The sequence below is a fragment of the Crinia signifera genome, chromosome 2 (genome assembly GCF_055691185.1).
Source record: "Crinia signifera chromosome 2, ASM5569118v1, whole genome shotgun sequence".
Classification (NCBI taxonomy): Eukaryota; Metazoa; Chordata; class Amphibia; order Anura; family Myobatrachidae; genus Crinia; species Crinia signifera.
Window position 1 is genome coordinate 243,111,855 of NC_139218.1, and position 21,050 is coordinate 243,132,904.

At 41.5% G+C, this 21,050-nt stretch overlaps 1 protein-coding gene across 1 annotated transcript in view; it reads left to right on the forward strand.

The window, feature by feature from the left end:
* ANKFY1 (ankyrin repeat and FYVE domain containing 1) overlaps positions 1-21,050 on the forward strand; it is a 52,925-nt gene that overhangs the window by 21,997 nt on the left and 9,878 nt on the right. Inside the window, exons 3-17 of the mRNA XM_083174133.1 lie at positions 1,323-1,441; positions 4,756-4,891; positions 5,101-5,224; positions 5,744-5,893; positions 8,390-8,555; positions 8,654-8,858; positions 12,312-12,380; positions 14,000-14,199; positions 15,587-15,684; positions 15,864-16,089; positions 16,219-16,317; positions 16,720-16,873; positions 18,148-18,316; positions 18,976-19,251; positions 20,377-20,577. Of these exons, the coding sequence (XP_083030259.1) occupies positions 1,323-1,441; positions 4,756-4,891; positions 5,101-5,224; positions 5,744-5,893; positions 8,390-8,555; positions 8,654-8,858; positions 12,312-12,380; positions 14,000-14,199; positions 15,587-15,684; positions 15,864-16,089; positions 16,219-16,317; positions 16,720-16,873; positions 18,148-18,316; positions 18,976-19,251; positions 20,377-20,577 (2,392 nt within the window). The remainder of the gene's footprint in view (positions 1-1,322; positions 1,442-4,755; positions 4,892-5,100; positions 5,225-5,743; positions 5,894-8,389; positions 8,556-8,653; positions 8,859-12,311; positions 12,381-13,999; positions 14,200-15,586; positions 15,685-15,863; positions 16,090-16,218; positions 16,318-16,719; positions 16,874-18,147; positions 18,317-18,975; positions 19,252-20,376; positions 20,578-21,050) is intronic.

The following is a 21,050-nucleotide window of genomic DNA, read 5'->3' on the forward strand; positions in this document are numbered from 1 at the left end:
ACAAATGTGAGAAGATGATTATGTGGGAGCTGCAGAACAGCCATCTCAATCTGCAGTATGCATGCCAAAATTATTGTACACACAAACCAAGAATCAACAGGTTTCTTTTTGTATGACCCTTTGTTTTTCATCTTTGTCCTACAAAGCGCACATTGGGGCAAATGTATTAAGCCTGGGAAGTGATACAGTGGAAAGTGATATTGCAGCCGTCAATCAGCCCCTAACTGTTATTTAGCATGTAATGTGATAGTTAGGGGCTGATGAGCTGCTGCAATATCACCTTCCACTGTACCACTTCCCAGGCTTAATACACTTCCTCCCTTATCTCCAATGCTTTTCCTCTCTAGGTTACACAATCTTTCATATTCCTGGCTAGCTCTCCTTGTTGGTTTATTATCTTCTGTCATCTTTATTCCCTAACCTAAAGCCCCATACACACTAGACACAAATTTAAAATATATCACTCAGAAGGCACCAATATATAACTCAGCAGGCAAAAACTTGTTCAGACAACTGATTGAAAATGTATTTTCATATTACGTTAAATGTACCCATGAATTTGCTGAAAAGCAAGAAATTAAGATAGTTCACATGTATTGTGAATATTAATAAGATGCCAAAGATTGTGAATAATTTATTTATTCCATAATCAATTAAGTGCATTGATACACCTACACAGCCTTTTTAAATATTTAGTGTTTGTCCCACGTATTTGTGTATTGTGTGTTTTTATATTTCACTCTTTATGTTATCTTTCCAGGATCACAGCAGGGCAGGGTGGAGGGGGGGGGAGGGCAGCTCCAGCTCTGCGGGCCAGGCCCGCCGATGTCACTAATGTGGGTTGGCCTGTGGCTCTGACTTTACTAATGTGGGCGGGCCTGGACTACCCTGCTAAAACAGTGTAGATTGAACACTACCAGGGCAGGTTCTAGGTGGCAGAAGCTATAATGTATCTGCTAAGAAATGTATTGAAATGATCTATATCATAAACCAGTCATTCCCAACCAGGGCCCTCAAGGCACATTAAAACTGCAGGTTTTAGTGATATGCAGGCTTGAGCACAGATTACTTAATTATTACCTGCATTATTTTGATTTAACCAACTTTGTTGAAGCCTGAATATCACTAAAACCTGCTTTGTTGGTGTGCTTTGAGGACCGTGGTTGGGAATGCCTGCCCTACACTGTACATGTTGTACACAATACATTGCCCTAAACGAGGTTTAGCTATGTTTGTTATACTGGTTTTTTATTTCTCTTGCTTTTAAAAATTCTGTGTATTGTTAAAGTAAAACCTCAATTGGGATTTCCTCTGTACCTCAGTGACCTGAAGATAAAGGTTGGGGATCAGAATATCAGCGCTCACAAGTTTGTGTTGGCAGCAAGAAGTGATGCTTGGAGTCTGGCCAGTTTGGCTGCAGTAAAGGAGCTGGACCTGTCAGGTGAGAAAACAGCCACTTCCGCTCTAAGGAATTCTCTACAGGCCTTTATTATCCAGTTCACTGTGCTAAAACACTATGGGCGGTATTCAATGAGCATGATTCGCCATGTTTTTATGGCGAATTTGTGCTGTTTGGCGAATTTTTGACAAAAACGGTGAATCACCCTATTCAATGAGCAGATGGCGAATACATTTCAAGGTTTTTTTCGCCATGATTCGCCGAGTAGCAATCGCTATCTTTTTATGGTGAAGTGGAATGTGAACTTTTAAAATAAAGTGTTTTGTTTTTTACATTTGGTGTCAAAAAATCAGGAATTTTATTCTGAGGAGGGGCATGCTATTTTTATTCATGTGCTTTTTTTTACACAGCAGCCAGCAGGGGGTGCCGGAGCCGAGCCGCTCATTAGATATTCATATATTCACTGCACTCGATTGTTATCGGGTGTAGTGAATATACCCGGTCCCCTGCTGGCACCCCCGGGGGGCAGCCTGTGCTGCCTGGCACCCGGGGAGCCCACCTCCCCCCCACATACGCTCTGGGGCAGGCAGAGAGACTTCCATCTCCCTGCCTGCCACCGTCCTAAGGCTCCCTGCGGCATCGCCGCAGGAGCACAAATTCGCCAGTCAGGGGCAATGAGCCCCTGACTCGTTGAATACCGGAGCCGTCGAGGCTCCGGAACGTGGCAGGCAGTGGCGAATGAGCAGCGAATCCTAAACAGGATTCGCTGCACGTCGCTGGTATTCACATTGAATACCGCCCTATGCATGTTTTATACTTACAACAAGTTACGGTTTGCATCTAGGAACCATCTGAAGAAGACCTACAAAACAAAATGTATTCTAATTTTAAGATCTTTATTAGAGAATTGCTGGTTTTGAATAAAAAGGTACAGAGGTATTATATGTAGATGTGTGTGACCACACTCCGTTTATAAATACTTAATTATTCTTACTTAATTGTGATAAGGTATCTCATAGTAGTGTACACATAGCTAATATGTATGCAAACCTCCTATGTTCAATTCCAGAGCAAGTCATTGTTATACAGTATGTAACAGCTGCACATAAGCACATTGTTGCTGATCAGTGCAAATGTCTATGAATGATATATTGTTGCATATTACAACCCAGCACATACTATACCTTGTGGTCCTAATAATATTTAAGTGCTTGTTCACCTGGATCACTTGAAGTACGTGTTGCAGTCTTAGTGAGTATGGAACGGGCAATAGGATCACTGATCAAATCACATTGCACTCACAACAACTTTCTGTAATTTGTGCACACTTAAAGAGAAATTGCAGGTGCACACCGTAAGCACTAAGTACTGCTGATCATAATAATTTATAATAAACAATTCATTTTAACATAGATCACAAATTGGGTGCTTAGCATAATTTTAGGCCACAACATATGGGACCACCCACTGTGTCCAGATGACCTCATAGGGATGTATTCAATGCTGTGGGCGAGCGGCGACAGCGAGCAGGGCTTCCTGCTCACTGTCGCCACTCACCCTGTCCATATTCAACGCAGCCCCCTCATACGCCAGTTTCCCCTCGCTACGTTTTTTTGAGCGAGGGGGAATTGGCGTATGCGGCTCCAGAAGCAGCGAGACTCGCGGCTAAATACAGCGGGTTCACTGCATTAGCCGCGGGTCTCACTGTTTGGGGATTTCCCCAGAACATTGTATAGGGCGAGCGGCTGGTGAGGGGGTTAAACAGCGAGGATCGCTGGTTTTCTGAAATCCTCGCTGTTTAACCCTCTCGCCGGCCACATTGAATACCTGCCACAATCAGATGGGTTCATTACATTCTCGACTGCAGGGCGTAATTCTCCCCAGGCCAACACAGCACAACCGTCCCAAGCAATCATACTAGAAACAGTATAAAAATGTGTTACATAGGTAGACTAAGCGAGGTGTGGAGAAGAGTTACATTGGTAAAGAAACAAAATAAGTGCTAAAAGTGCTAGTTTGTGCACACTTAGCAGAAAGAATATTTTAATGTGGAATATAATACAAATTAGAACGGTGCCATGCAAATACGTATTCACATTTTTAAAAGTAAGAATTGTTTCTTTTTGTTTTTGTGCTCATTTATGGTAACTATTCTAAATTATACATATTTTACCATAAATGGGAAAAATTGAGCGTATACATTACAGAACGTTATGGAAATGTATTGATCTTTATTTCATTGTACTGTATCTTATTACATGTTATTTCTGAAATGCTTACTATGTATGTGAACATTGCATATTACAATTTCAATGCTCCTGCTATATATAAAATACATCTCCCCCAAAAAAGTAAAAAAATTGGACAATTCAAAAGGCTTAAGGTCCATACACACTGGGCGATTCTGCCCAGCGTGTATGGACAGGGATGACCAGGGGTCGGACGGCTTTCCATAGTGCAGTGCTATGCAAACCTGTCCTCAAAGCTGCTCATCTGCAGGTAATACCAGCAGATGAGTGGCTTTCCCAGTGATGGTGCGGTAGAGTGCATCACCGCTCATTGCCGTACACTCTGCTAGGCTTTGAGCTGAAAGCCGCTCAAACTTCTTGTTTTGAGCGGCTTGCAGCTCAAAATCGGGCAGTGAGTATGGGCCTTTAGAGTAAAACACTATTCTGGTAGGTGGGTTGTGCTGTGGTTGTTGCTATAGAATGCTGTTTGTTATGTTCCTCTTAAGGGAAAAAACCTGTGCTATGTAACCAAAGAAAAGGGTTATAGTAATCGGTTGTATTTGTCCCCAAACAGGCTGTCTTCTAAATCATCTCTGGTCTGTCACTTGAGATGAACTATCATCTCTGTAGCAGGCCACACACACTGTGGGGTATTCAGTGCAGTGTGGGGAAAGATTTATTTTAATAGTCTTTTTCTCATACCAAAGATTAAATATTCAATCACAGAAACCCACTGAGTCAACGTAAAGTACAGAATGTTTTTTTGTTTTTTTAATTGGTCATGGACCACCAATCCAGGGCACCCCTGCAAATCCCTCAGGGTGCCACGGCACACTAGACTATTGATAAATGCCAGTCTAATATTATAGTCAGAGAAAAAAAACGACAATAAAAATTGTATTTGAAAGTAAAATTGATGCTTCCTTTTAAAATAATAGGTTAGAATTTTTTAACTCCTCATCGCTTATGTCACTCTTTCCTATGACTGAAGGCATATACTAAATCATGTGGGTGGTCAAACTCCCAACATGTTACTTGCAAGTGGGAGTTATACAGACTGATGTTTAACCCATTGTGTACAGTGCTGTACAGATGTTTGTCAGGAAAGTTTGGCCTCTCTACCCCCAGATTCTAACTCAGAGGTCACCATGACAATGTTGCGCTGGATATATACTGATGAGCTGGACTTGCGGGAAGATGACGTTTTCTTAACAGAATTGATGAAGCTTGCAAATAGGTTTCAGCTTCAACTTCTTAGAGAGAGGTAAGTACATGAAATGTAGGGTTTCACATTAACAGTCACACAACAGTGTATTTTTGTGAGGTCCAAATATTGTAATCCTGTCCTCACACACAAAGGCAGGCCAGACGTTTGTCAGTTTAATGAAAAAAGAATGGTAACATCGTTCCACTAGGACCCAAATGTTCTAGATACATCCGCTTATTTTACATATGCTTATATTATTGTTTTAGGTGTGAAAAGGGCGTCATGTCATTGGTAAATGTGAGGAATTGTATCCGTTTTTACCAGACCGCAGAAGAACTCAGTGCCACCACTTTGTTAAACTATTGTGCTGAGATCATTGCAAGTCACTGGGTAAGGAATTTCTGTGTTTACCCATAGTCCCAAGTACATGGGCATTATATTATGGCTATTATTAACCATTATAGTCTCTTGAGCTGGAGGCCACGTGTAATGCACAGTCTGTTGACATGCTGAATGTTTTTTTCTGTTGAAGTTCGTGATGGGATATGCATTGTCCTTGTAAACAATCAAAATATCCACAAGCATTATGGGGACCCCATAATGCAGGCATCGGGTTGTTGGCAAAATGCTACTTTCACAAGTGTTGGCAGTAAAACTGCTAATATGAGAGTAATTCGTTATGCTGACAAATGTACTTGGTGGTACAAGTGACATTCTTTAGCATTCTGTGGCCCTCAGTAATGCGTGCCAACATTTCGCTGGTCGACAAGCCGCTGTTTCACAAATTATGGTTTATTAAAACATTTGTCTCTTAAGTATTCATTACAAACCAATGATGCAAAAGTAATGGTGATCATCATGGGCATGTATCCAGTAACTGTTCTTTTTTGTTTGCATTAATTGTTTTAGGACGACCTGAAAAAGGAAGACTTCAGCTCAATGAGTGCACAGCTTTTGTACAAAATGATCAAATCAAAGACACAATTTCCTTTGCACAAAGCAATTAAATTGGAAAGAGAAGATGTAGTTTTTTTGTATCTAATAGAGATGGATTCCCAGGTATGATAGAATTGTAATAGCATGATAAACAGAATAAGTACATTTATCAAGAACTGCTTGTTGTTCACGCACTGCTATAGAACATTTCTGTCTGCACATAGCCCTCATCACATTAAGATACATGATATGAGGAAGGGCATAGCTTGTAAAAAGATGCCAGCAAGTCAATGTCACATGGTTTTCCTATACTGTACTGAAGCCCCCAGACTCTGCTGAGAAGCTCATGTCACGCTCAAGCTTTAAGTTGGTTACAATGTATAGGGGCCATTTATCAACAAGTTTTATCATGCCAAACACCTTGCATAGGATAAATGGTGTTCCAGCTGGGAAAACCATGATCTCCTTTTGTCTGTGTCTGTCTAGCCCATGTCGAACTTTTGACTGTGTAGATCTATTGCACGTTGACCTTTTGTTGTCAGCTTAATGACTATATCTAGAAGCTGTAGACTTTTCAATCCACACACACTCCAGCCAATCAGCTCCTAGCTTTCATGGGTGTGGTATGATTGGTCGGCGGTTGGGATCCCGACCTTTAGTATACTTGCATCGCGATCCCGGCCATCGGTATTCTGACAGGGAGCGCAAAGTTTGCCTTGCGCTCACCACGCTGCTAGCTTGGCTGTCTCTCTTCACTCGCAAACTTGTTCTATTCTCTGATACAACAAACTGGGTATCTACAGACAGTCAAAGGTATGAGGGCCCTGCTCACAAGTTTACAATCTACCTTTGTACAAACACATGGGGTCAGTCCTATTAATTGCGAAGGGTGTAAGGTACCATTCCGACAGCAGTTAAACACCGGCAATGGCTTTCGATTTTGCAACCTTCTCAGGCTGGTATCAGCCCAAATTCGATCAAAATTGCTCGCTATTGTATAAGTGCTCGCTATGTGTAAATTCTGTCCGCCATAAAGTGCATCCAATGCAGTTAGATTTTGCATTAATTTATCACGGCTAATAGGTTTGAGCCCTAAGTCTGTGCCTCGTGTAGTAATGGCTACCATCATGACAGTTGTTAATTATAATAAGTTAAGGTGCCCATAGACCACGGGTGTCAAACACAAGGCCCGCGGGCCAAATCCGGCCCGCCAGACCTCGTCATGTGGCACGCGCAGCCGCCGCCACCCAGCCCCGCCTTGCGCCGATTACATTACTGCGGGAAGCCATCACAGTGTGAGTGTCACATCACATTCAGTGACACTCACATGACTACTCGAGACTGAGAGACATACCTAACAACGTTAGGAAGCCGGGTGACACAGTCACTCTGCCGCGGCGCTCGCTGGGAGGAGGAGGGAGGCAGGACAGTGGACACAGACTTGTTAGTGTCACTGTGTGACGTGCCCGACTCCTCCCCGGCTCCTCCTGCGGGCAGCGACTACGGCGCTGCCATGTGTGACACACGCCCGCCTAACAGCAGTGCCAGTGACATCGTGACGTGCATGCTGCTGCGCCTGCTTGTCGGACTTGGACGCCGGCCCGGCGGTGAGCTGCCTCCTGCCTGTGATGCCGCGCTGCGCAGCAGTGGCATCAGTTGGTTCAGTATATTTACTGTAAGTTCGGCAGTGGGGTGGGCACAGTTGTGTTGTCTCTTGTTGTCCAGACCAGTCTGTCCAGTCCAGAGTCCGTGGCCGGGCAGGCAGAGAGCCAGGCCAGCAGCACACAGCCGCAGCCTGAGCCCACAAATCTGCAGTGCGGCTACCTGTGTCCAGGGTCATTATCATTATCTGTCCCACTGTCACCACCAGTCCAGAACTCTAGCGAGAGTCCTGCGAACCCAGAGGCCCAGGTCACCTGCTGGGTGATCTGACGTCACGTCACTGTGCCCTGTCCCAGGCCCCCAGCCAATCTCCCTGCTAGTTATTACTTCCATTATTACAAAAAAACAGTAATAATTGAATGCAGTGACAATAATTTATGATAATAAAGAGTGGACACATAGTCCTACAGATACAACCGGCCCTTTGAGGGTGACCAAACTGCTGATGCGGCCCCCGATGAATTTGAGTTTGACACCCCTGCCATAGACGGTCCGTTCTGTACTATGAGATGCGCGCTCCCGCGCATCTCATCGTACGGTACAAAAAGTATGTGCTGCACATACTTTTTGTACTAGCTGTTCATCGCATTGCATGCTATGCGATGTGTACTATAGAAGTGCCGAACGGATCCGATGAACTATGGGCACCTTAAAAGCTGCTTCCCTTTTAGCTCTACAACTGTAATAAGATACGATTGGCTATAGCACTGTATTACAAATAAAGACCATAAAGTACAGCTGATGTTCATGCAGATGCAAAGGCTATTGCAGTCAAAAACCTTTATTTAAGTTAGATATTAAAAGGAGGCATAATCATTTCAGTTTTTAATACAATGACACATCTGTTGGCCTATGAAAAATGTTATAGGGCGGAACATTAGCTGTAATTTTTCTTGGTTTCGGAAAAGCCTGTATGTGTATCCAATACTTTGTAATAAGTCCACACACTTATTTCAGCTGCCTGCAAAATTAAATGAGCTGGACCAAAATGGAGATCTTGCCCTGGACCTCGCTCTCTCGCGTAAGCTAGAAAGCATCGCCACCACTCTAGTGAACAGCAGGGCAGATGTTGACATGGTAGATAAGAAAGGTCAGAGCCTATTGCACAAAGCAATCCAGAGGGGTAAGTAGAACTATTTTAAATCATTTCGGAGTACATATGCTTTTCCATAATCTGTTAAGCATTTGTTCTGTTCATTTTTTTTTTTTGTTCTTTAATAGATGATAAATTTGCTGCCAATTTCCTAATAAAAAATGGTGCTCTTGTAAATGCGGCTACCATTGGGGAACAAGAAACTCCACTACACCTGGTTGCTGCTTGTACATTGAAGGATCGCTCCTTGGAAGTGATGTCTGATGTAGCACAAATAGCTGAGGCACTTTTACATGCAGGAGCTAACCCCAACATGCAGGACAGTAAAGGAAGGTAGGACTGTACAGTATTGTTTGTCCTCCAGCCAGTTCCTGAAAATAGAAAAAAAATGTAAAACCTAAAAAAAAAATTCTCTGGCTTCCGAGTGAATTATGATAAGTCTAGACTCTACCACTCTCAGCTCCCTACACAGTACCAGGCACATCTCATCATACCTCACATTTCACTATATGCCCACACACACTCAAGTACCTGGGAGTCCTGATCCCTAAAAAACTGAAAGATCTTTATAATGTTAATATTCCCCCCTCCTTGACATTGGTTGACAAATTGTTGTCCGGATGGATGGAATTGCCTCTATCTCTGGCGGGTAGAATCACAGTAATCAAAGCTATAGCTTTTCCCAAGCTGTCTTATCTTCTACAGATGTTGCCACTCCAGATCCACAGTACGGACCTGCAGAAATGTAAAACTTTATACCTCAGATTCGCATGGGCAGGGAAGAGGGCCTGTATACCATTTAGTAGACTTAAACATAGTAAATCTGATGGTGGATTTGGCATGCCTGATATACCTAAAATGAGCTGCCTGGGAGAACGCTTGTATATCACAGACTGGTTCACTTCTAGGTCGGAGTATACCATCCCCACTTTAGAAAAACAAATATTCAAACAGTATTCTCCGGCAGCTCTTTTACACGCCCCAATACGACTGATACCTAAGTCGGTCAGAGATTCTATTCTGTTCAAGGCGACTTACAGGTCCTGGAGGCAAATCAAGAAGACTCTGCACAGACGGTTCTCCTCTTCACCATTCACCACCTTTTGGGGTAACCCCCTGTTCTCCCCTGGTCTAGAAAATGCGGAGTTTCTCGGCTGGAGGGACAGGGGCATTACAAATGTACGTAAAATATTTGATCCAGGAGGAGGATTACTTCCGTTCTCTGCGTTGCAGGAGAGGTATGAGCTGCCGCACCGTCAGTTCTATATGTACCTCCAGTCGAGACACTTCGCACAAGCTCACTTGAAGCCAATGGACAGAGAGACAGACGTGGACCCCATTGCTGGTTTGTTGAGACCAGAATGTGTGCTGGGATATAGAATCAAATATTTATACTCGGCTCTTATAGCGACAGGGAGGGAGGCACATCACCAACAACTCCAAACTAAATGGGTCAAAGATATTCCAGACCTACCACCCCTGGCCAGTGTATTTAAAAAACTCCCATTTACCATGAAATACTTGCAGTCGGTTGCTTTACAGGAGACCCACACAAAGTTTTTAAATAGGGCATACATAGCCCTGGTACAGAGGGCACACTTTGTCCCCAGTGACACGGGATGCTGTTACAAATGCCAAAAAACGGATGCTACATATTTCCACAATTTTTGGTAATGCAGAAAAATCAGATTCTTTTGGGATAAGGTGGTAAACTTTGTTAACACTACGTATTCTCTGAGGCTCCAGAAGCACCCGACTGCATGTCTGTTCCTATATTTCAGTGACTGGGATCTTGGTCCGAATAAGAGGCTGATTATCCCGGTTCTCACCATTATATTAACAATTGCTAAAAAATTGATATTAACACATTGGATACATAGGAGATCCTCTACCATAATGGAGTTAAAACAAGCTATTCTAAACACATTATTTTATGAAAGACAGGCACTGAGAGCTGACCTTGAGAAGGGCGCGCTACGCTTTTATAAAAAATGGGAACTTTATATCAATAGTCTAGACCAACTAACACAAAGCCGAATTCAAAAAATGTTTGAGTCTACAACTTGGTACCTACTCAGACAACTATCTGCTTAAAAGAAACTGTCTCTAATGATGACACCCATGACTTCTTTGACAATGAAATGAACGATTGAGCCGTGTCTCCAGAAGCCTCTTAATGGATAAATTAGATAAGGATTTTCAAATTGATTCTGCTTTTGTCTGACGTCCCCCCCCCCCTCCCAATTCTCACCCACCCTATTTACCTTGATATGTTCTTAGATAAGTTTAGAAGATTTTATACTTTGTGAGACTAAAAACTAGAATTATAATTAGAGTCCATGTTGACTCTCTAGAATTTAAAGCCAATGCGGCTTTATACCTCTGACTAATCACTAAAACTTTGTTTAGATTACTCATAGACTTGATCCTTACCTACGGGGCTGGGAGGGAAAGGAAATCAAAACAACGAGTCTTGAGATTCTGTTATACGTATTTTATTTAGCCAATCTGATCTCATTCTACATAATAGAGTTATACTACAGAAAGCTGATCATAATGTAATGAAAAACTATAAACGAGACTCTATTTACCTCGAATATGTCAATATATTTATAGCATTATACCCTGTAACCTGAACAAATTGATACATGGATGTTCCCATACCTTATTATATAGTTGATATGTCTCACACTGTCCGTGCATTTTGCCTTATATGTACTAAATGATTGAAAAATATAATAAAAATTGTTTATAAAAAAAAAAAAAAAAAAAAAAAAGGACTTGTTTTGTGGTTTAAGAATCCTTATTTAATATGTGAGGTCTTACATTAGATGTTGGTATTTCATCATATTTGGGTGCTTTGATCAAATTGTATAGTGGTCGGACTCCTTAAGCAGTGGAAAGGCAGGAGTGCAAGTGCATACCACCCCCTGCCTGCATTTGCACCGAAATGCGGTGCGATCTCAGTACAGGAGGAAGCTTACCAGTCCTTGCAAGGTGAAGGAAACTGCACCTCACTGATCAGTCCTTTGCCTGGCTACTACTGGAATATGGGGGCAATAAACCCCTCGCCGGGAATACCTCTGCCTGTCACTCAGGCAGAGCTATTCACTGTTCTGCGCAATGATTGCAGGAACCGTCTGTGCACACTCCGAGCCCCCCATTGGGCATAATGCGGGTTGGATTGCTCATGCGTTCCAACCTGAATTAGCCCCCATGTCACTTTGTAATTTTGCAGGATTTTAGTTCTCAACATGGCAAAGGGCACGTGTGTTATAGCCCATATATTTACATAGGTTTACATATACAACACAAACTGATAGGATGTGTAATGTGTTACAAAAAGTAAAAGTACAGTGTTATTTAAAAAAGCAGAACTGATGTCCAGTAACAACGTATTAGTAAGAAATTATATTGAAAAGACATCTCGTACTAATAAGTTGTTCAGATAAAATCATGCAAATCCAGGGATTACAATAATATAATATCTTTTTTTATGGAAATTTCAGAATTAATGTACAAATGTCAGGGATCCTTCTTGGATTGTCTACTCAGACCTAAAAACTCTTAGGTTCATGATGTTCACATTGATAATACTGGTATCATGAACTGATAAGCATTTTAGTTGTTAGTAGACAACCTAGGGGGGATTCCTGAAGTTTATGGAATTAGACGAGTGTGCAAACTAAACAGTAATGGATGTTCATGCTATATACAGTAATAATAAAAAAAGAACAATGGTTTTGACCGTAATATACACTATTTTCTGTTTCGCCCCATTTTTAGGACCCCTCTACATACTGCAATTTTTTCTAGAAATGAGTACGTCTTCAACCAGCTGCTTCAGTGCAAACAGTAAGTAATCAGATAAACAACCTGGTTGTAACTGCTACAGTGCACCAAAGAGCATAAGTTGTACAAATATTGTAACTAAAGCTGGTCGCAACTGCTGCAATATCTTCCCCACTGTTTCGCTGTGACAGCAAGGATATCGCAATTCCAGAGTTCTGTGTACTAAGCCTTGGAGAGAGGTAAAGTGGACAGAAATAAAGTACCAACCAGCTCCTAATTACCCTGTTACAGGCTGTGTTTGAAAAATGGCTACTTAGAACTGGTTGGTACTTTATATCTCTGTTCTTTATCTCTCTACCCAAGGCCCTTTATCTTCAGTATGTCCATATTAGCTCCTAGATTCCAATAAAAGCAGGAGGATGTAATATTGGTTAAAGTGTCTGATAAACAACCCTTACTGACCTGTGTTTGAACATCTTTACACCTAATTAACAGACCTCAGTGTTGCCAGAATTGAACCAATAGCCAATCCCAGCACCAAAATGGTTTTGGTTGAGAGATCTAAAGTGTCTAGAAAGACAGTCAATAGGTCTATCCCGAAAGGTCCACTTGAGTTTTTCAGGTTTTTTTTTTTTTTAACTGGCTTGTTTTTACTTCACCATCCTTGTGAGCATAGTGGAAGAATATAATTTAGTATGCCAAGCCCCAAACGCGATCCATGCTGGGGAACGCGTTACAGTAATTAGAGGGTCTATGTTGGCAGTTGTTGAGTTTTTCAAAAAAATATTATGTCAGTGTCATGTCGACCTTTTTATGTGTCTACTTTTTGCATGTTGACATTTTCACCATGTCGACCTACTGCATTGTCAACCGTTTGGGGTAGACCTATTGACTGTCTGTGGACACTGTCTATCAAATAATCCACACCCTACCAAAGAGCCAAACCACCGATGTGATCCATGCACAAATGTCCTTATGGGCTTATGTCATGAAATTAGCAAATGTTGTGCAGTACTGTACTTTATACCTGGATTTCTTTTACAAAGCAAGCCTTGTGGGGTAGATGTTGGTTATTTATTACCAGTTTCTTATATAGCGCACACATATTCCCCAGCACTTTACAGAGACTATTTGACCATTAACATCAGTCCCTGCCCCAGTGGAGCTTGCAATCTATATTCCCTACCACATGCACACACAGACATTCTAGGGTTAATTTTTTGGGGAGCCAATTAACCTTTCAGTATACTTTTGTAGTTTGGGAGGAACCCGGAGTACCCATAGGAAACCCACACAAGCACGGGGAGAATGTACAAACTCCGCACAGATAGGGCCATGGTGGGAATCAGTCATGACCTGAGTGCTGTAAAGCAGTAATGCTACCCATTACAAAGTCTTTGCGGCCTGTTATTTGTTGTAAAATGGCATTGGTACGCAAATGATATATCATCGTTCAGCGTTTGCTTGCTATTGGATACTTTTGTCTAGGGCTTTAAGTGTTTCTATGTTGTCTTATATGGTGGTTACTGTGGCTTACATCTTATAGATAAAAGAAACCATAAATGGACCACAAGTATTGTAAATGTATTGCAAGTACTCTGTCAACAGTGGCAGTTTTGCTGTACATTCCTATATAAAGGTTTTAGATAACGGGTAAGATTTGACATTTAATTTTCTGTTAGATTAGATTTAGAACTAAAGGATCACGAGGGAAGCACGGCTCTGTGGCTTGCAGTTCAGTATATCACTGTGTCCTCTGACCCATCTGTAAACCCATTTGATGACATCCCTGTAGTGAACGGAACCTCATTTGATGAGAATAGCTTTGCAGCAAGACTTATTAAGCGAGGCAGCAATACAGATGCCCCTGACACAGTCACAGGTAAACACAAGAGGTTTGTATTCACCATAGAGCTATGCATTATTATTTTAAGTCAATTTAATAATTCTCAAGTTTTTTTTCTTTATTTTTTGGGGGTAACCTGGAAGCCTTCCTTCATTTGCATACTCTTGTGAGGACATTATGCAGTTAGATAGGAGATTGTATAAATGGATGTGTCTTAAGGTACCCATACACGGTACAATTGCTGGTGCGATGAGTTGCAAGCTCAGCGCACAGTTTAAAAAAGTATGTGCTGCACATACTTTTTGTGCTAGATCTCCTCTCATTGCAAAACCTATGCGATGAGATATTGTATACAATAATTGTACCGTGTATGGGCACCTTTTTAAGGTGCTCACTTACAGTAAAAATATTTAAAAGGATATGGCTGTTTCCATCCAACCAGCGTTTAAAAATGTACCGTGTGTGGGCATGAGGTCTTTCATGGAGCCTGCTGATCACTTCAGCAGACAATGATGAAGGACTCCTCCTGCAGGATCATGGCCACATCGTTCCATGTGTAAGCATGATGAATGATGTGGCCATGTCCTGGCACCGGCATCTGCACTACGCCACACCTCCGCAGTCAACCCCGCCAATGGCATACACAGAGAGAGAGGCCGCCGGCGGGAAGGGGATTTAAAATGAATGGGCGGCCACTGATTGGACTCTGAGAGTGGCGGGGGTGGCTGTGGAGGTACCAAAAACGCTGTATAAATGGTACCAATCCTTCCGCTCTGATTTAAGTATTGTGCTTTCTATAAATGGAATTAAATACAGGATACTTCAAGTAAGTTACAATCATAGGTTGGTCATTTAAGATGTATCTTAGCAGTATGTATGCAGTGCTGCAAAATTATGGTAAATTATAACAAATATATTATTTTGAGTGCAAATTATTCAGAACTGTATTAATTTTTGGAAATTAACTAGACAAGATGTAATTGCACAAACTAAGTGGGGAGGTGTATGTGTAAGATTTAGCAAAATGCATAAATACCTAAAAAGAAGGTATTAAGTTTTGTTCTTCATAAAGTCATTTAAGATGAAACACTATTTTGGGTTTGTTTTTACTTTTTGTTTTGTGTGTAGTTTTGTTTTTATTGTATGTTCTTTTTGTATCCTGTGGGTTAGCTGTGAGGTCATTCACTGTAAAGATTAAGAACTTTTAAGATCTTTTGTAGTGGTCCGTACTTTTATTGCATGTGACCATGACAAGATCCTATTTTAACGTTTGAGAATGTCACTGGGCTTTCTGTTTTATCCAATCTGGGCTAAATTAAGGACTATCGATACTCAATGTAACTTTTAATATGGCTTGCACATGTTTTGTTGTTGGTGTTTTTACACACATTTTTTCTTATGAAGATTTCTACTGTTTTACTAGGTAACTGCTTGTTACAAAGAGCTGCAGGCGCAGGGAATGAGGCCGCTTCTCTGTTCCTGGCAACCCACGGAGCCAAAGTCAATCATAAAAATAAATGGGTAAGTTTGATGTAGATCATGGGATCTAAAACTTCATTACGTTGGTCTGAATGCAATTCAGAGCAATGCACGTTGTTCTAGGATTGTTCCTTACTATATCCTACATTTTCTAAATATGGGCTTGTAAATTTTGTGACTGTAACTTGAATTAATGCAGTTCTATGGTACACTTATTCTAGGGGGAGACGCCATTACACACAGCATGCCGACATGGACTTCCCAACCTTACAGCAGAACTTCTACAGCAGGGGGCCAACCCAAACATTCAGACACAGGAGATCCTTCCTGCTCATAAAGGTTCTTCAGAAAGCAGCCCATCATCCAGCACTTACTTACAAACACCACTGCACATGGCAATAGCTTACAACCACCCTGATGTTGTGACGGTCATATTGGAGCAGAAAGGTGAGAGCTCCAACTACTTGTAACACAGAAAACTGCTATGTTATGCTTCACTTCAGATTGTTGCAACTGTAATTAATGGTTTTCGAGGGTTTTTTGTCACTTTTTTTTCCTTCTTCTTCTCTCGTGCAGCCAATGCCCTACATGCAACAAATAACCTCCAAATCATTCCCGACTTTAGCCTGAAAGATTCAAGAGAACAAACTGTGTTAGCGCTAGCTCTATGGACAGGTAAGAAAGGGAAACCAGCCCTTCTGATACCGCTGATTACCGTACGTTCCTGCAGATTGTCTGCATGCTTCTGTATATTGTAACCATGCACAGATAGATGTGATGTACAGACAGAAACTACGTACTATAGACAAGCAATGTGACAGTGTGTTTGTTTGGCATGTGAGAAAAATTTATAGGAAGAATAAATGAAGTATTCTATTATAATTATGAAAACCATATATCCATTACATGTTACAGTATTAGTATTTTCTCCAGCGCTTCTTTATAAATGTCAAAAAATCTAGTAGTAACAGGTGGTAATAATAAATGGTATTTTTATTTGCATATAGACACTACAGCGCTCCTATTCAATTCTCTATTATGGAAGAACGACCTTCACATACATGCCTTTATTTCTAGGAATGCACACCATTGCTGCACAACTCCTTGGGTCAGGAGCATCTATCAATGACACCATGTCAGATGGACAGACCCTGCTGCATATGGCAATCCGAAGACAAGATAGCAAGAGTGCCCTCTTCCTGCTGGAACACCAAGCAGACATCAATATTCGGTATATGCCTCTCTGCTGTATAGTCTTAATCTGTTGGCATATTGCTTTATGCATTTGATGTAATAGGCTACTTGGGTAAAAGGTCCAGATACAGTGATCAAAACAAAAATCTATTCATCTATATTGCTTCTTTCACTGCTATCACAGTTTCCCCTGCTAGAAGACTTTTGTTAATCATATAGAATAAAAGGCTAATGCTGCTCCTCACCTCCATGGGTGGAATTCATGTGTTTTGTGCTAAGGCGACCACTAGATAGCGCACAAAAGAACAATTCAAGTGTTGCTTTGTTCACTGAGCACAGCCGCTGGCGCTGACATTACCGTTATGTTGTCTTTCATTTTGACAGGTACAGATGGAGCCGCCCTCGTTATTGCCGAGCGCTCGCTAGATTTCACTAGCTGGCGGAGGGCGGTCAGGCGTACGTCTCGCTTGCACACCCAATTGCCGAGAATGCGGCGCACAAGTGCCTCATTCTCGAGCACGATGATTGCTGGCGATAATCGCACTGGGAGCTGCTCTAACCAGAGCGGCTCCATCTGCAATTCGTACCAATATACTGTATTCACAGTTAACCAGATGGACAGCTTTTACGGGGTATATTTACTAAGATGGGAGTTCTATTGAAAATGAGATGTTGCTATGGGCAACTAATCAGATTCTGCTTCTGATTTATTTAGCACCTTCTAGAATATAATAGATAGAATCTGATTGGTTGCTATGGGGAACATCCCATTTTCAATAGAATTTTTTTTTCATGTTCAGTTTTCTACATCCTTACCGCTGAACATACAGTGTAGAATTAGGAGCTTGTCTGCAGAACTCATGCCTGTTTTACAGATATAGTTGCAACTATGTAAGATAGTAATGAAGAGTCCTACTACTGTACTAGAAAGGGAGAGGAGCAGTACTTATAAGCTCTTACTATTTTTTTTATTTTTTATTATTATTTGATAAATCTCAACTGAAAGCCACATAATTCATATATTTTTCTTATACCACTTACAGACAGAAAAGTCTGAAAATTCCGGCAATTCACCTGCCTGAAATGCCGGGTAATTTTGCCGGGAGCAGCATAACCACCACTACCATTACAATACACAAATCAAATAGTAGTTTTGTGAAACCCATTCAGGGATTAAGACTAACATCCTGTATAATAAAATCCCTGCACTTCTGTATATGTTCTGCTGGTGCTAGTGAACATTTCAAATTCACTTTCTTTATCCTTAGTAAAATACGCAGTTTAAAGCGAATAATAACTTCTGTGTTTTAGGACCCAGGATGGGGAGACTGCCCTGCAGTTAGCCATCAAGAACCAGCTTCCACTAGTGGTGGATGCTATTTGCACACGAGGGGCAGATATGTCTGTTACTGATGAACAGGGAAATCCCCCCCTTTGGCTTGCTCTGGAGAATGAGCTGGAGGATATTGCTTCAACACTGGTAAGAATATAGCTTTGTTTTAACACTATTTCTGCCTTCCCATAGGTTGGGCAGATTGACCCTTTAGAAACTGTTTAAATGTATTCTCCTAGAAGACCTGTATAAAGAATAAGCATATTGTCAGTGCAAATGTTCTATGTATTTTCTATGGCAGTGCAGAGTATTTATTTATTTACAGTTTCTTATATAGCGCAGCAAATTCCATTGCACTTTACAATAGGAAACGGTGATAAAACAAACTGGGTAGTAACAAACCGACATAGAGGTAGGAGGGCCCTGCTCGCAAGCTTACAATCTATAGGATGTATATTAGGTGGGCATTAATTATGCATACACAGTGAATTGTTTTCTATTAAAATAATGGGACTACTATTCAGATCCAATACATTGCTGGGTTACCAGTGCACAATAGTAGTGGGCTGTTTTGGGGCAGAAAGCAACATCAACACAGCTAGTATCTCTTGATATTATTTGCTTATTTTATGTCTTTGGTTCTCGCTGATTTTATAGGATGGTTGGCATGGATTCGCTTCTTAGCAGCTTTGTGTTTTCATTCTGTTAAATCTCTGTAGTGTAAGCTCCTTGCTAATATCAGGAGGTTTCACTGCTGCTAATACATGTCTGTTTCCACATGTGACTGTAGATTTTGTTATCTTAAGGTAAGACATGGATGCGATGCAACATTTTGGGGGCCTGGTCCAAGCGGATGCCTACAGACTCTTCTTCACCGTGCAATTGATGAGAACAAAGAGATGGTGTCCTGTTTCCTTATTCGCAGTGGATGTGATGTAAATAGCCCTAGAAAACCTGGACCAAATGGAGAAGGGGAAGAGGAGGCCAGAGATGGACAGACACCTCTGCATTTGGCTGCGTGTTGGGGATTAGAGGAAGTTGTTCAGTGCCTTCTGGAGTTTGGTGCCAATGTAAATACACAGGTATGATTAAATGTCTTGGAGCCAGCTAAAATAATATTAATCAACAAAAGCAGCTGTAACAGAATATACTGCCTGTACAAAGGGGCTTATTCTAGTTCACTCTTAGAAACAAATTCCTTCTTAGATGGACAAAACCATGTGCACTGCAGGTTGGGCAGATGTTACTTGTGCAGAGAGAGTTAGATTTGGGTGCGGTTTTTCTTCAAAGTGAGATCTATAGTGCAGTGTAAAAATAAAGCAGCCAGTATTTTCCCTGCACAGAAACAAAATAACTCACCAAATCTAAATCTATCTGAACCTGTCTCCATCTGAGAAGGAATTTGCCTCTAAGAGTGAACTAGAATAATGTAACCTATCCTATACAATGGGCGGTATTCAATGTGAATACCGGCGACGTGCAGCGAATCCTATTTAGGATTCGCTGCACATTCGCCATGGGTCACCGCGTTCTGGAGCCTCGCCGGCTCCGGTATTCAACGAGTCAGGGGCTCGCTGCCCCTGACCGGCGAATATGAGCTCCAGCGGGGAACGCCGCAGGGAGCCTGAGGACGGTGGAAGCAGGGAGATGGAAGTCTCCCTGCCTGCCCCACAACGTTTGTGGGGGGGAGGTGGGCTCCCCGGGTGCCAGGCAGCACAGGCTGGCCCCCGGGGGTGCCAGCAGGGGACCGGGCATATTCACTACACCCGATCATGAATATGTAATGATCGGGTGAAGTGAATATATGAATATCTAATGAGCGGCTCGGCTCCGGCGCCCCCTGCTGGCTGGTCAGTGTAAAAAAAAATAATATATATATATATTTTTTTTTTAAATTAAATATATATTCATGTGCTTACAGCATGCCCCTCCTCAGAATAAAATTCCTGATTTTTTGACACCAAATGTAAAAAACAAAACACTTTATTTTAAAAGTTCACATTCCACTTCACCATAAAAAGATAGCGATTGCTACTCGGTGAATCATGGCGAAAAAAACCTTCAAATGTATTCGCCATCTGGTCATTGAATTGGGTGATTCACCGTTTTAGTCAAAAATTCGCCAAATAGCATTGTGAGTTTGGCTCCTATCATACATGATTTGTGTTTTATTAATGTAAGATAAAGTCCAAATTCTTTTTCCCTAGGATGCAGAGGGAAGAACTCCAATCCACATTGCTATCAGCAACCAGCACCGTGTAATCATCCAGTTAATGATTTCGCACCCTGATATCAGGCTGAATGTGAGGGACAGACAGGGTATGACGCCTTTCGCATGTGCCATGACTTTTAAGAATAACAAAGCTGCAGAGGCCATTTTGAAACGGGAGCCAGGAGCAGCTGAACAGGTAATTGCTGTTTTTTATATATTTACATGTAAGACTACCCTTTATTGGCCCATTCACCTTCATAGCTACACAAACCCTGATCCATGGTGAAGATTCATATACCAAATTCTGTGTGCTACCTCTATCATTTGTTCTATATATCTTGTATCAAACCATCATAAATTAAAAGTGAATATCTCTGTTTAAATCAAAATTATTTTACCTCTTGGGTGGAAGTGATACATGAGTATTGAGGCTAAAATCGAAAATGGCTCTGAAATGTGTAACTCTGCCTAAAGAAGAACAGACCCAAATTCGAAAATCCTTGTGTAATACTTCGTGGACTGTTCGGGAACAGTCCATCAATCTCTGTGTGACCATGGTGGGGAGGAGGCACAAGTGAACCCTATTTTTATTACGTTCAATCATAATTTAATAGTAACATTTTGGGGCAGGTTTTAGGCGTGACTTTAATTGGACTACTAGTGCGTGTA